Raw genomic sequence first — 16,503 nt, forward strand, 5'->3', positions numbered from 1 at the left:
TTAATTTGTTCTAAAACCCCTGTCAGTCCTATTTAGAGTCAACTAGCATTAAAGAACTACTCTAGATCAGAGCTGCTTTAGTGTTCACAGTTGGCTGATACTGGCTTCACTGTCGGTGTGTGGTCATGTCTAAAATTCACTTCTTTGCATTTGACATTTTATTTTCAGGACATCTTCGGGCTGAAGAGGTCGATAGCATGCTCCTAAGAAATGACAGCGGACTTGAATCGGCTCTGTCTTATGCTAAAGCTTGGTCAAAATATGCCAAGGATGTAGTCGCATGGATAGAAAAAAAACTTAGCCTGGGTGAGTGGCTCTTTCTGGCATCTAATCAGCTTTGTCACAGTGGAATTAAATCTGTTGTCAGGCTTGTGCTGCGGACTGTCAATAATCTGATTTCTAAATTAGGAGCTGTTCAACTGAAGTGAATAGAATTGTTACCCATTTCCTGTAATTGAAAGATTGTAACAAAATGAAGATGGTGTGTCTGTCCTTTTCTGTTAAAATAAGAATGCAAACCATGTTTGATGTTTGGTGCAGTTGCTGTTACCGTTAACGTTTATGTGTGAAATCCAATTTTTTCCCCCACAGAAGTGGAATGTGCTAAAAACTTAGCAAAAATGGCTGAAACTGCAAAAGCTATTGTTGGACCCCAGGTGAGTGTTCAGTTAATTCTATTTTTTTTAAACTTATGTTTAAAAAAAATAAATAAAAACCAAATGGGATATTTAGGCTGGTATCCAATTTCAAAATTAAAATAACTTCCTTGCTCTTGGAAGTCCCAGTTCTGGGCACTGAAGAGTTAATTTTTGTATAAGTGAATACAAAGGAGATTACATGGTAAATTATCAGCTCAACCCTTCTGAATCTCATTTGACTCTGTGTGGAAATTTTGATGACTGAACATATCTATTGGAAGTATAGAGTGGTCTTTATGTAATTAACTTCAGTAAAAGTTCCTTACATTCCTTAAAAAAAGCTACCTTGCATCATGCTTCTATTTTGTGTGCTATTTTTCAGTGTGCTTAGTAACCACAAAACTTAGACATGTAGGAACCTTCTCTTTAAGTATTCTCTTAATGGAAGTGAAATTGTTAGAGAAAATTATAACAATAACCTTCACGTTACAGCTTTAATTCTGGGTTTCACACATGCAAAAACCTGAGGATCTAGTTAAATTCTACTAGGATCTGGAATGACTACATCCTCCTCTTCTACCCTGCAATGTTACTAGTTTCTTTTGTGTTTAATCCTAGGATTACATGCCATTCCAGTCTATATTCATAAACGCTTTTCAAAATGATATTGAGAACAGTCAGCTTTGGCAAAAAACAGCAGCTGCTCTCCAGACTAACAAATTTGTGCAGGTAAAATTTTATTCCACATGTAATTGTTACAATGCATAGCAGCATACTTTCTAACAAAATATGACTTTATTATTTAGCTTATAAACTTTTTCTTATCTAGCCTCTTGTAGGAAGAAAAAATGAGTTGGATAAACAAAGGAAAGATATCAAGGAACTTTGGCAGCGAGAACAGAAGAAAATGGTTGGTATTTCTGTGTACTGAACACGGAGTGTCCAGCATTTTCAAAAATTGCTCAATATGCAGGCCAGAACTTACAAACTTGAGTACCTAAAGTTAGATATCTAAACCCATATTAAGCCACCCACAGCTTTCGTTGGCTGCAGTTCATAACCCATAGGGTTATGCTGTAGGGTGAAGGCTCCTCAGATGTTGCTTGTAGTCAGTACAGTAAAATGGAGGCCTTTACATAGCAGCCTCTTTTCCAGTTGCATAATTGCATTATTTGATGCAAAGGGATTCATTCTTTGCTTTTGCACTGTATATTGTATAGCAAGAACTGGAAGCTACTCTAAGAAAAGCAAAGCTACTGTACCTGCAGCGTCAAGAGGAGTATGAGAAGGCAAAATCTTCCACCATTCGTGCTGAGGAAGAACATCTGAGCACAAGCAGCAGTCTTGTGAAAGATGTCAGCAAACAGTTGGAGAAAAAGCGAAAGCTAGAAGAGGAGGCTCTACAGAAAGTAAGAGCTCTATTTGTTTATTCCAAAAGTGGTTTTTTGCAATGACAGTGTTCTCGGGTTTTACTTGTGCTTGGACAATGAGAGATAAGTAAGCCAATGTTTTGCTTGTAATTTTCTGTAATCCATGCTTTTTTAGATACTGATTTTTTTTTTTTTTTTAATAGGAACCCTCAGTTACAAGCTTGCTGATCCATTTTTTTTCTTAGCTTATTTCTGTGGTCCATCAGTTACCTATCTCTATATATATATTTATTTTTTTAGACTGAAGAGGCCTGTGAACACTACAAAGCCAGCGTGGCAGAAGTTGAAGAAAAGCGAAATGATCTGGAAAGCTTCAAAAGTGATACCTTAACACAGCTTCGGGAACTTGTTTTTCAGTGTGATCTTACCCTTAAAGCTGTAAGGAGACTCTTTTAAAAACTATTTCTGAACTCAAAAAGAAAGTCAGGCTTTAGAAAATAACCTTTAAACAGCTGTTTATGGGAGTGAGGTGTTGATACATTTACCTGAAGGGGTAACAAAGTAAAAGAAAACCAGCTTACGGTGCTGACTACTTAAAAATAATATATGTTTTCTCATGCTAGTGGCCATCCCATTGAAAAGAATAGAAAGGTCCCTTAAGATATGTTCTTCATAAACTATTGCCTTGCAAGAATTTTGAATGTAGATGGGATTTTTGTAAACTTCTGTATGAACACCAGTGATCATTGCAGAGAGCCTTTGCCCTGGGTTTACTTTGTGCCTGTTGCTCATGGGTACAACTTTTGTTCAAATTATGTTGTTTTTGTTTGAGGGTTAGAAAAGACATTTCCTTGTTCAAGAGTACAGAATGAAAGCTAGTAACTTTACACAAGTACAGTTCTGAACCCATTAACATTGATGTGCTTGAAGCTGCCATTAATTCAGTTTTGATTGGCTACAGTATATGAAATTCAATAGGCCTGCATAAGCAAAAAGGTTGTTGTATTTAGAAATGCTGCTTCCATAAGGCTAGAAGCTGTCATGTTAGTATAATCAGTCAGGAATTAGTTTGAGGAAGGGTGAAGGAGGGAGAGAAGCTAAGCCCCATTGCTTTGGTCTTTTAGATGACTAATCTACTATGCAGACTAACTCACTAATTTTAAACTTTGTTAGAAAAGACCAAATACAGAGGAGGAGGAGGAGATATTTCAGTTCACAATGAGGACAACAGCTTTGCTACATAGTATTTATATACTTATTCGTGGGACCCATATCTGTTCACATTGTGAAACTCAGCTGTATGGGGTTCCCTCCTTGCTAGTGCAAAGCAGCAATGGTGGTGGAGCCACAGGTATATGAATCCACAAGGCAAGAATCCATCCCCTCTGGAGGAGGGTGGAAGTGCAGCAGTGATTACTGTAACCCCGAGGCTGCAGTAGCTTGGCTCCTATTTCCTAGCCTGTGAGGAGAGGATTCCTTCTTTGACCCTCTGCAGACCTCCTCAGCCAATATCCTTTTAAATTAGTCTGCATCCTGGGGAGAAATCTTGTCATCTGTTACCTTAAAATATAGGATATAGGCCAACCTGGGGTTGGAACTCCCAATCTTTCACCCTGATAGAGGCTTTTGTCTGTTGATGGGAGGAACAGAAATCTCTGCTGGACACACCAATCCAAATGGAGAGACACTGGTGCTATGTTCACCAGCTGGAGATGGGATAGATATATGGGGAAAGCAGTTTGTGACATTGAGGATAAAGAGGGTACAACTAGTGCTTGGAAACCTGGGGAACATAAGAATGACCATACTGGGTCAGAGCAACAGTCTGTCTATCCCAGTACCCTGTCTTTCAACAGTGACCGGTGCCAGATACTTCAGAAGAAATTAACAGAACAGGGCAATTATCAAATGATCCTCACCTGTTGTCCAGTCCCAGCTTCTGGCAGTCTGAGGTTTAGGGACACTCAGAGCACAGGGTTGTCTCTGACTAATCCAGTATTAGAAAATATTTATGATAGAGTTGGCAAGCTTGTTTGAGTCCTCAATAAAGTGGGTTAATAACTTTTGTTAGGGAAAAAAATTCAACTTAGGGGTGGATTTCGTATAAACTGTCTTGTAAATGTTTTAAAATGCCCCAAACTTTTTTTTAATCTTTATTTCATAACAGGCAACAGTTAACCTGTTCCAAATGCAGCATGCCCAGGTTGTATCTCTTCCAGTTAACTGTCAGACCCTCTGTGAGAATGCCAAGCTCTATGACCCAGGACAGCAGTATTTGGAGTTTGTGAAAAGTTTGCCAAAAGAAGACATTCCCATTGAATCAGGTTCTTTTGAAATTCAGAGTTCCGAGGTTGATGGGTGAGAGCTAATATTAATGATACTCGTTTACTTGAAATTAAATGTGAGGAAAATGTTTACAGAAGGATGCACCTAGCGGTGAAACTAAATTTGTACAAGAGTAAAATAGAACTTGCCATTTTACCATAAGTTGTGACTTAGGCCCCTCTGAATTATCCAGTAACCACGTTTAATTAGACATCAATGCTATAACTAAACCCACCAGAGTGTTGTATTTTCCCCTTTATTTATACTAGGGCTAAAAAGAACATAGATAAATTGTTTTGATTCAATCACTAGAATCAACTTGCTAATGTCTAGGTATAGCTATTTGGTAATATGAAAGATCTTGATCTTGAACAGTGTGTTTAGTTTGTAAGACATGCTGTAACAGGAGTGAACATGAATTTAGTGAAGCAACCTTGGAAGGTGGGAGTTAGAGAAGGCATGAGAAATACATGGGTTGTGCAGCTTTTGCTGCCACCACATCCACATGGTTGTATATTGTCTTAAGTGTTTAAGCGTTTTGTTGCATGGAGTATTTCTGGTGTACAGTAGATTCTGCTTATTAGCAACCTCTCGGTTCCCAGCAAAAAGTTGCCATTATCTGGAAATAGCTACTAAGCAGAAGGCAGGTTTGCAGGGCTGCAGCCAGGGAAGGAAGCAGTGGGATGTACCTTCTGTGGCTACAGTCCTGCAGATCTGCCTATGGCCAGTGCTTGGTATGTCCCAGCACCTCTTTCCACGGCTGCAGCCCTGCAAATCTGCCTGCGGGGTTGCAGCCAAGGAAGTACGGAGATGTGCAGAACCCGGGCCCCCAGGGCAGGACACAGCTTGGAGAGTGCAGGGAGAGGTAGTGTGCACCTCCACCGGTTGGGGGGAGGGATAGCTCAGTGGTTTGAGCATTGGCCTGCTAAACCCAGGGTTGCGAGTTCAATCCTTGAGGGGACCATTTAGGGATCTGGGGCAAAAATCTGTCTGGGGATTGGTCCTGCTTTGAGCAGGGGGTTGGACTAGATGACCTCCTGAGGTCCCTTCCAACCCTGATATTCTATGATTCTATGGCCCTCAGTGCCCTGACATCCAGGCTGAAGTCCCTCTCTCTGTTGCTGCCCTGCCTGCAGTCTCCCATCTGAGCTCACAGTGCCAGGACTCTGGCCGGGGTTCCCCCATTGGGGAGGGATGCAGGTGCCCCAGTCTATTCGCTCCTATGTGGCCGATGGGTCCCCAATTGTAGCAGGTTTGCTGCACACAGGGGAAAAAGTGCTAGGACATGCTGGACCCAAGCCACTGGTGCCCAGGGCAGGACGCAGCCTAGAGAGTGCAAGGGGAGGTTCTATTCAGCCCCCAGCACTTCCTTCCCTCCCTGCAGCCCCACAAACCTGCCTGTGGCCTTTCTTTTCCTCCCTCCTTCTCTCCTCTCTTTTCCCCCCCCACCCCCCAAAAAAAAAGTTGTTAGGAAGTGACATGCCTGTTGCCAATATCCAAATTCCATTAACAATTAAAGTCAATGAGATGGGATTGGTTCCTGACAAAATGTTGCTATTAAATTTAAGTTGTTAATATCGGCATCACTAATAAATGGAATGTAGTGTGTGTTTGTCCAGCCTCTAGCATAATAGTGTCCTGATCTGGTGAAGCCTAGATGTTACTGTAATACGAATTGTTGTTAATGACATCAAGCTTTTATTGGCATGAGTTTGGGATGGCTGCCTTAATCACAACTGTATTAGAACACTTACCCGAAACAAGTACCGTTTTCTGGGTACCCTGGGAACTTTTACTATTTCACCTCAAATTCTGGTTATGAATAATGCGATACTGGAAAGACTGCAAAACAGCATCTCAACTGAGCACGTCAAGAGGCTAAATGCCTTTCAGTCTTTTAAACTCAATGTAAAATTGTCATTGTGGCACTTCACAATTTAAGAGCAAAAATAGCCATTTCGATTTCTGTTTTCACAATTCTACATGAAAGAGTTGTCATTTCGTTTCAAAAGGAAACTAAATACAGAAAGTTAGTGCTTGACTCAGATTTGCACCAGCCAAAGCCAGGAAATTCAAAGTTAAGGCTGAGATTCTTAGTACTTGTCTGTAAATGTCCTGCCTTTCATTAATTTAGACCCATACGCCTGAATTTTCAGAGTTAAAGGGCTTTAGCTATGCAACTACCAAAAAATCAGTAGGAATGGCATTCTAAAAACATTGCATATCCCTCAAAATATTTACCTCCTAGAGTTTGTGTTTCATAGCTGATTCTTTTTCCATACCATGCTACTCTTTTTCACATGGCATTGTGATTCCCCATGCACTTGAAATGGTCACTTTTAATTATTCTTTAGAATAGTATTTACCTAAGACACTCTGTTGTAACTGCTCTCTTGTAAAGAAGACTTCAAAACTGTTCCCTTTTCCTGGGTAGAGGACAGCTGATTGAGCACAGGCTTTCCTAAGGCTATAGTTGGCCAATAAGCCATTTTGTCCCTATGGTGCCTCAGCATTTTAGACTAATTACATTAACTGCTTTCTTTCCTTGCATCTTGAGAGCTGACTTACCAGAGACTAGAAGCTTTCTGCAGCACTGTGAAGTCTTTTATGTACTCCTAAAAATATATTAGTCTAATTAACTGTTCTGAGCCTTTTTAAAGTCTATATGCTATAGTTGCATAATCATGGTCAAGCCAGTGGCACAAAGATAAAAATCTTAAATTTAGATTGATTTTAAGTAGCAAACAGCTATGTATTATGGGAGAAATGATATTTAGGCTGTAGCAGTACTGTAGGTACTGCTACAGCCGCGTCGCTAAAAGGCACACAGTGTAGCCACTGTTTGTTGGCAAGAGACAACTTTCCCGGCGACAAAAATATTTCACCCCCAACGAGCGCCGGTAGCTGTGCACACCGGCACTTTTAGAGACAAAGCCTTAGAGGGAAGTACAGGACTGGAAGGCAGGAACTGCTGAGGTTTAATCTCAGATCTACCACTGAATTCCTCTAGTCTTGGACAAATCTGTTAACTTTTGCTGTAACTTCACAATCTGCAAAATAGGGGTTATAACAACCTCATGGAGACATTTCAAAGATTGATTGTATGAGGAGTACTACTGGTACCTGAATACCAAGAGCCAAATTCTGCTCTGTTACATAGGTGGGACTCCCCTGATGTAATCGACAAGCAATATTTGGCCGTAAATATTTGCCATGATACACTCTGAGATTGCCATTGATGTGAACAGTAAAAATATTAAGCATTTGAATGCCTTGGGAGTTTTTAATTGAATACTGTATTCAGGCCCCTTTCCAATGAGTGGTTTTTTTCTTCAAAGGGCTTTTAGTAAACAACCAACAAACAGTGCCCATACATCACATGGAAACTTATCCCAGTGTTCAGGAGACTTTCCCACCCAGTCTTTAGAAGATGTTGGAAGCCCGTCTTATCGTCGTTTCCAAAAAATTGGGGAGAAGAGGTCTTCCAGCAGCACAGATATCCAAGGTAGGTTTTTCATATTTCATTAGACTTTCATTTCTAAATAGAAAGGTCATCTTAAGCAGGTGTGACTATGATGTGTCCCATTGCCAGTAATTGGATGTACCATATGATAGGTAATAGATACCAACATTTTTTTAGAAGAGCTTTAAGTAGCTTAGGCCCACAATATAGCATTTGTTTAACAACAACAAAAGGTGTATTTTAAATAAAGCTTTGTTTGCATCCTAAACACCGCATGTGTGCTAGTGCATATAAACCAGTTGTAAAACTGACTAGCTGAGCAATCTAGTTTCATTGCCAAAAAGAGTGAAATGCAAGTCACAGCAAATCCTCATAATAAATTTATGTATTGAAACAAAAATTTTAATAATAGAGTAAAACAAGCAATTTTAAGAAACTTTTTAATCTAACGCTTAAAGAATACCCTTTTGGTTTCAGCTGGTCACTAAAACATGACAAATGTCAAGTTTCTAAAACTTGTTTTTTATACGTACTGTAAAGCTTTCTCAAATACATGCAACAACTTTATTTTCAGTGGAGACTGTTTATGTAACTTGGCTTGGCTTAGCTTGCAGTAATATTCCTCTTTTTCTACAACCCAGGTTGAAGATGCTCTCAGTTAAGAGCATTCATAGCCGGCTGTGTTTAAGTCTTAGTGTTTTGTTTTTTAAAGCAGTGCGAGGACCCCTACCATTCAGATCGTGGTCAGTTGGCAACCAAAGTGGAGGAATGTGCAGTGACTCTGAAAGTGCAGGAGGAAGCAGCGAATCACGATCCATGGACTCTCCATCTGCTAGTCCAGGTACAGCTCATTCCCAGTTACACTTGGATTTGAAATCCTCTCATTGAACCTGACCCAGAGTCTTTGTCAATGGAAGAATTCAGATTCACTTTATTGGAAGTTAGATTGAGCCCATATTGAGAATATGCAGTTGGGCAGGTTGTATTTTCAAGAGTCTGAAAATACGTCTTCTCTTCCATAGCGGATTTTAAGAGAAGGCTTCCCCGAACACCATCTACTGGCACTATGTCATCTGCAGATGATCTTGATGAAAGGGAACCACCTTCTCCTTCAGACTGTGGTAATGTATTATGTTTTTGAGCCCTACATTCTAGTAAGTTAGTGGAAGGCTTTTGTTGTTTTTAAGAGTGATTGTGTTTTTAGCTGCTTTGTGTAAAATCAAACTGAATCCATCTAAAAATGACATGCTCACAAAATTGTTTTATACACAGTCAAAAAGGACCACCTCGGTCATCTAGTTAATTTCTATGAAATAGTGTAGTATTGTCCTTTCTATATTTAGATTAATGTACTATCTTCACTTGAACACTTCTAATGATGGGGCTTCATTGATCACCCTTGGCTCATGTTATCTCAGCATCTGATGCCAAGGAGTTTTCAGCATTAATGCTCACAGCAAGAGCTACACTGCTGGATGCCAGGTATTTGGGTCTTCTCTATTGCCAGGTACAACACCCAGACAAGGAGAGCGCGTTATCTGCAAGATCCAAATGTTTAGGATGTTAACTGAGGTTTTATCCTTTAAGTCCAGTTGGCTTGGCATCATGTTTGATGCCCCCAGCTTAAATGTGAAAAACATACTGTTAGGTTGACGTGGGGATTTTTTTTGACAACATGACAGCCTTGGAGAAACAAAACCAAATACCATTTGAGCTTCTAGACTGTTTTCTTATATTTCATAAAACCTAACTGAAAGCACAAAATTATGAGTAAGATTTTACGTTTTTGAGGTTTGTCAACATTAATTTGAATAAAAACTTAGAGTTACATTAAATAACAAGTCACAAGAATTACCAGTGATGGCACAATTTTTCCAGAACTCTAAAATACTATCTCTGGGGTCATAGGAGTGGAATAGAATTATTTAGAGGTCTCTGTGTATTTTGATATTCTCTTTTGTGTCTGTATATATAATTTGAATAGATTTATGGCAGTGAAGAAGCATTAGTCAAAGGATGTCTAGAGTATTTTAACTATTATAGGCCAAATTCTGTAAAGGCAGCTTCCATTTTTGTATGTACAATTATTTGGGCACATATGATGGAACTTGCACACCTAGCTGACTGAATTATAGGGGGTAATCAGTTAGAAATCTAAATGCTATCATTTTAAACCCATAGTTGATCATGGGCACAAAATTGGACTCTATATGAGACCATTTATTAATATGATTTGATTAAAGTTTATATTACGGCTGATTATTCAACTATTCTATAACCTGCATAATACATGGAAATTAATATAGTATTGCTTTCACAGGTTTGGTGTCATAGTTATTTCCTGAAAGGTGATTACTGGTTATGGAGTAATGTAACTTATTCTGTATCCTCATCATGTATGTTTGACCAGATATTTTGGAAATTATCGTAACAGCAAAATTTTGTTTCAAGGTGTAAATGATTTAACGTCTGAAATTGCCAATTCACCGGGACCTTTTAGAAACACTCTTCTGTCCAAGGCATCTCAAACACACAAGCTGAGAAAGTTGAGGGCTCCATCTAAATGCAGAGAATGTGACAGCCTAGTGGTATTCCATGGAGCAGAATGCGAGGAGGTAAGAGGTTGGAAACACTGCGGTATATTGTACAGCTGCTGATTGTTGGCGTTCATGTGAAGATGAATGGGAAGTTTAACACTCGTATTCTGTTGGTAGCAATAATCTACAAATTCTCAGACAATGTTGTGACCTTTTAGCATTAACACGTAGCCAAAGAGCAAGGCACTACAGAATTGTAAATTTGCTCTCTAGACAACATATGGGATAATATAAACAAACTCGAAATATGAAACATTAGTGCTGTCCAATTATGTTGAGGTATGTGACGTTATTTTTCTTATGTACCTTATTTCTTGTAGTGCTCACTCGCTTGCCACAAGAAATGTTTAGAGACTTTAGCTATTCAGTGTGGGCACAAAAAACTGCATGGAAGACTTCATTTGTTTGGGGTGGAATTTGCTCAAGCTGCTAAAAGTGTCCCTGATGGCATCCCTTTCATCATCAAAAAATGTACCTCTGAAATTGAAAGCAGAGCCCTGAATGTAAAGGTACAGCTTAACTCAACATTATAAAGATTAAATACTAACAATCCAGTCTGAAAATAGTTTAAACTGATAATACTGTACTGTCACATTCAAATCTGTGTTTCACAGTTGCGGTTAGAGCAAAAAGAACAATTTTTCTTTGTTTTGTTTTTTGATTGACTTTTTCCCCCCCCCCATTTCAGGGTATCTATCGTGTGAATGGAGCCAAATCAAGAGTTGAAAAGCTTTGTCAAGCTTTTGAAAATGGAAAGGACTTGGTGGAACTGTCAGAGCTCTATGCACATGACATCAGTAACGTCCTTAAATTATACCTTCGTCAGGTCTGTAGAGCACTCTAGAGTCCAGACGGCAAAGCTATTGTTATAGCAAACTTCTTCCGTGAGAGTGGAGAAAAATACTTTTCAGTAGCCCTGTAATTGTTGAAGAAAATTGTTGAATAGAATATCCTGTATTTTCAGTTTGCAAATTGGATTTCATGGTGCTAGGCAATGGCAATAATGAAACTATCATTAGAATTGATACTATATTGTGCTTTTCCACTCAAGGCAGTATACATAAGTACGATGCCATTTGTGGAAGGTTTTTTTTTGTTTTTTTTCCCCTGTAGCCAATTTCTAGTGAGGTTCAGTTTTAAAATTAATTTGGTGGCATGATGCATCTTTTTGACATTCATGAAAGTTCATGTGAAAGCACAATCCAGCCCTTTAAGTGGCAGCCACATTTATTAAAGGTCTGACCAAAAAATTTGGATTAAACTCCTATAAACGAGTGTCATGTTCCATAAAATGGTCAATACAGCATGATTAGACCACTTTCTTTGGGGAAGAATTCCATCTTAAAGCTTAAAGTGCCTAAGTGACTTGGGAACACAAGTCCCAATGGCTTCCAATGGGATTTGTGCTCATTGAGTTTCGTAGATGCTTTTGAAAATGCCACCTTAGCCTTTTACTGCTACTTTAACAGATAATGCACAGAGTTTTTGACTAAAATTAGGATTTCTTGTGACACTATAGGAAGACTGAATTTTAATTACAATCACTTCAAAAGAAAATCTGAAAATAAGTAACATGACTACCTGCTGTCTTATTACTTCCCATGTGTCTAATCCTTTCAGTGCAGTTCTAGTTAGGCCTGGCTGTTAAGAATGATTCTTGTGTGCTGAACACACACACAAAAGTGCTGGAAACCTGTAATTAAGACACTTTCAAGCTCTAGGAAAACATTTTTACCTTGAAGTGCATTCTTTGTGGCGTTAAAGTTAATTTCAGTACAATTAGGCTATAAAATCTGACTGGCTATGGATTTCTGGGGGATTATTACATGCCTGAGGTGTATTGTGAGGCAGAGTGACTTTAGCCACCCAAGAAGTACAGTAATCCCCCAGAAGTACTATATTTTGTGAGGCCAGTTGAAATAATGGGTTAATGTTCCAGCCTTTCATATCTGGAGACTGCTTCAAATGTGTTTGGGGTCACAGGTAAAATTAGTTTGCCTTCTCAGCTTGGTCCTTGACAAATGGTGTATCCTACCAATGAACCACCTCGCAGTTAGTGTTTATTCAGGAGATGGCTGGGGTATCAGTGTTAGTTTTTAGATGCAATGATAAAATTGTGAGAGGAAGCCTGTCCAAATTTTAAATGAGGATAGGTGGCAAAAGTAAGAGCAGTACATTCTTAAAGGTACTGATGGTACTTGAGACTTCCAGTACCCCCCATGTTAGTGAGAGTTCAAAGAAAGTGCTATAATATTGTTTAGAGACCCTGAGTTAAATGCTATTATTAACACTGATGATGATTAAAACTAATTTTTAAAAGATCTGTTTAATTTTGCTATTTTGTGTTATCTGAGCGTGAGCAATGAAAATAGTCCAAGTCACTTAATCTTTTTTATGCTGCTGTCCTTTTGAGACTCTCCAGATTCTCATGAACTACTGCAATGCACAGCAAGGGAATATTTAAAACATTTTCATTGGAATTTTAAAAAGAACAAAAACAATAGAAATGTTAGAAAGCTATGTTAAAATTGTTTTTGTAACAATTATGGACCAAATTTAGCAGCAATATTTGGGATAATATAACATTATACTACTTCAGTGCCTTTGATTCTGTCATGGTCATGCTATGTCAGTGTTTATATACACACGTGTCTGTGTGTGTGTGTGTGTGTGTCTGCACGCATGTGCAATATTACAATAATATGTTACTCCGTAACAGTCACTGTTGATGTAATATGTGCCTCTTTACCATGAACATTCATTATTTGCGGCTGTTATTTACTAGCACAATGCCGTGGTATTTTGAGAGGAATATTTGTTTTTTAATCCAGGCCTCTCTTTGCTAATTTGTGGTATGAATTCTAAGAGCAATGATTAAAAATCCCTTCCAGGAAAGGAAAGGCTCTAGACTAGACAGCAGTTGGTAGTAGACAGGAAGGAAATAGACAAGGTAAAATGTAGACATGAATATATTTCTAACATATTCTTATTCCCTTAGCTCCCAGAACCTTTGATTTTGTTTCGGCTTTACAACGAATTCATTGGACTTGCGAAAGAGAGTCAGAATGTTAATGAGGAACTGGACATGAAACAGACTAGCCCCAGATCAAAGAAAAGACAATCAGTTTGTATTGAACTGAACAGAATAATCATCAAAATGAAAGATCTCCTCAAACAGCTGCCAATACCAAACTATAACACTCTTCAGTACCTTGTAGGACATCTTCATAGGTGAGAGACAGACCTTAAAGGTAACCTGCAAATGTTGTTTTGAAAAATAAGCAGTGTTATATACTGCAGGCTAAGAAAAAAAAAATTTAAGGTAATATGCCCACAGTTTTGGATGTCTGTCGTAAATATTACAGGGTTTCATTTGTGCATGTAGCTCCATTCATTTTCAAAATTAGTTTGTGTTCCTTAAGGATAAACCACTGCTCTGACCTGAATGTAGACTTTCTGGATGTATTGCCTGAAAATGAGAACTAGCCTCCTGATTTTTTTTTCTCTCAGAAATAGCAATTGTACCCCATGCTGCACCTCAAACAGAGGGTTTATGTATGTAGCCGTTTGCTGTTGCCAGAGAAGAAATTTTGGCAAAGTGGCCGGCAAAAAAGATAAATCTTCCGTTTCTTCTGAATTGCTAGTGTTTCTCTGGAAAGAGGCAGGTCTGCATTTGGATGGGCCAGTCAGTCATTACATTCAGGCACTTCAGAGGCGGGTTGGTGTCTTGACCAGCAGGCAAGACATACATTTATATTTTGTTTATTGAGACCAGCATTTGGTTGTCCCATCCCTGTTGTCAGACGACAATGAGTTTTTTCTTTTCCTAACCTGATATGCTGAAAGCTGTTTCCTTAACAATACTGCTGTTTGGGCATTCAACATATCGGGAACACTAAACCTACGCATCTTCATTTTTTGGTTCCCTGGAGCTATGACCAACCACCTCCTGTTCTGTCATTCTACACTGTTCTGCAAGGTCCTAGCTACCACAGAATCCAACTAGAGCATGGAGGTGAACTGTGGGGAGTGTGGGGGAGAGGAAAGGAGGGTCAGGTTAACATCAAGTGATGCTGCAGAGTTGCAAAATTTATATAATTTTAAATGACTAGGAGCCACTTTGCATCCTGTAAGCCTTAGAGCAGCTGGAGATGGTCAGGAGAGAATTCTCCCTGTGCAAGGAAACTCTTTGCCTGTATATAGCAGTTGGAGGTTACTCCATTGTCTCTTCCCACCCCCAGCATATAATGCATTCTGAGGAGGGGGCATGGTGGAGCAGAGCTCCGCTACACCAATTCTCTATGAGCACAGGGGTCAGGTGGCTCTGAATCATGGAGCCACAACTGACTCCCTGAAGCTACCACTTCACTACAAGGGAACGTGGATTGGATACAGTGGGTGAATCAAGATCTATTATTTTTTTTAAATGCATATTTAAAAAAAAAAAAAACCAAAACTTTGCAGAACTACCTTGTACATTTTAACAACTGTTTTCCAACTTTGCTTTCCCATCCTCAGCATCAGGTCAAGGCTCCTATGGTAAGGCTGATATCGTAAAGTTAGGTTACATGGTAGGGCTGGTTGTTAAACTGGTGCATGCTGTTAGATGACAGTCGTGCGTAGAGCTCTCTGGCCACAGCTTCATGATAACCAAGAGAAAGTCAGACTTATCGACTGATTTATCAGAGCTGCTGAGCACCCACAAATATCACTGAAATAAATAGGAGCCAAGGGTACTCAGTACCCTTGAGAATCAGGTCAAACTTATTTAGGCACCCACTGCTGAAAAGTTTGGCCTTGAAAACATTTTTAAGAAGTTACATATACACTTAAGTCCACCGTTAAGTTTAATGTATTTATTCATCAATAGGAGCGTACAGTGCGGTGTGACCAGAATGACACTGATTGACATCTTAAAGGTGAACTGCAAAGCTAAAATAAATCTTATAAAAAATATAATAATAATATGTGTTGGATGTCGTCTCCCACATCCTGATTAATGGTATCTGGCACAAGTCACTTCTAATGTACTTTTCATAAGCTGAATTGGAAATGTACTTCCATGCCGAATACTGCCTTCCTGGCTGTAGGTAAGAGCACCCAGCCCATGTGTGGGCTTTGTAGTTCTTTTCAGCATAGTTGTTGAAAAATAGAATATCTGTAGTATTCTTTCCAAAGAAGTAAAAACCCTGTATAACCTGACACATTTTCTTTTATACAGAGTGACTGAACAATCTGATGAAAATAAAATGTCAGCTAGCAATCTTGGCATAATATTTGGCCCAACTCTAATCAGGCCACGACAGACAGATGCCGCGGTTTCGCTCTCTTCACTTGTGGACTATCCATATCAAGCTCGGGTGGTAGAGCTGCTCGTAACTTACTATGAAAAGATCTTTGATGTTTCGCTGCAGCCACTCTCAACTGCAGTTCAGTCTGAAGAAAATGCTGCTCCATTTAAAACTGCTTCATCAACAGGAGAGAGCGAGTCACAGCAGCAAAGGAAGTCATTTATTGCTGTAAAGGAAGTGAGTAACTGTTGTGAAACTAGAATCGGTATCATGTTGAAGGGTGTGGAATTGAGCTGCATTTTTGAATGTTGCATACATCACTCTGAAATCTTTTAACATTTTAGTCTGAGATATATTTTTCTTAAATTTTCATTCACTTCTGATCTGATTTCTATTGACAGGGCATCCTGCTAATTCCAAGTGAGAGTAAAGCTTCAGAAACTGCTTCATCATTTGAGCAACTAGATGACAGCAAGAACACAAGAGAGAGATCAGATGCATCCGTGACTGGTTAGTGGCTCTTCGTGAATCTTGGGGCAGTATATTGCCATGTGACCAAATACCAATCATAAATACATTAGGATGAAATACATCTTTTTACTCTGTGAAGATGAATTAAGTGCAAACAAGGGGAAAGTCTGCTAAACTCCCAAAGCTACTTAACATTCACTGTTCTGATGTACCCTTCGTGTTTGTTAGAGGAAGGAAGGACTAAATGCTTCAGGTGGCCCTGAAGAAGCCTGTATTCATGGAGCCATATACCTGGTGTGTGTGTTTAAATTAAAAAAAAAAAAAAAGGCAACAACTCTTTTTAGTATG

The 16,503-nt window shown here is 39.1% G+C and overlaps 1 protein-coding gene across 3 annotated transcripts in view; it reads left to right on the plus strand.

The window, feature by feature from the left end:
• LOC112119087 (rho GTPase-activating protein 29) overlaps nt 1–16,503 on the plus strand; it is a 74,649-nt gene that overhangs the window by 55,974 nt on the left and 2,172 nt on the right. For 2 of the 3 annotated variants that reach the window (XM_024217641.2, XM_024217642.2), the window contains exons 7-22: nt 169–306; nt 592–656; nt 1,257–1,367; nt 1,468–1,548; nt 1,859–2,047; nt 2,309–2,446; nt 4,176–4,366; nt 7,672–7,838; nt 8,509–8,637; nt 8,819–8,917; nt 10,248–10,411; nt 10,714–10,902; nt 11,082–11,219; nt 13,392–13,624; nt 15,615–15,921; nt 16,086–16,194. In XM_024217641.2, the coding sequence (XP_024073409.2) occupies nt 169–306; nt 592–656; nt 1,257–1,367; nt 1,468–1,548; nt 1,859–2,047; nt 2,309–2,446; nt 4,176–4,366; nt 7,672–7,838; nt 8,509–8,637; nt 8,819–8,917; nt 10,248–10,411; nt 10,714–10,902; nt 11,082–11,219; nt 13,392–13,624; nt 15,615–15,921; nt 16,086–16,194 (2,448 nt within the window). The remainder of the gene's footprint in view (nt 1–168; nt 307–591; nt 657–1,256; nt 1,368–1,467; nt 1,549–1,858; nt 2,048–2,308; nt 2,447–4,175; nt 4,367–7,671; nt 7,839–8,508; nt 8,638–8,818; nt 8,918–10,247; nt 10,412–10,713; nt 10,903–11,081; nt 11,220–13,391; nt 13,625–15,614; nt 15,922–16,085; nt 16,195–16,503) is intronic. The other variant, XM_024217643.2, reaches the window with a different exon arrangement.

The sequence above is a fragment of the Terrapene carolina genome, unplaced genomic scaffold (assembly GCF_002925995.2).
Source record: "Terrapene carolina triunguis isolate 2854851 unplaced genomic scaffold, T_m_triunguis-2.0 Scaffold211, whole genome shotgun sequence".
Lineage (NCBI taxonomy): Eukaryota > Metazoa > Chordata > Testudines > Emydidae > Terrapene > Terrapene triunguis.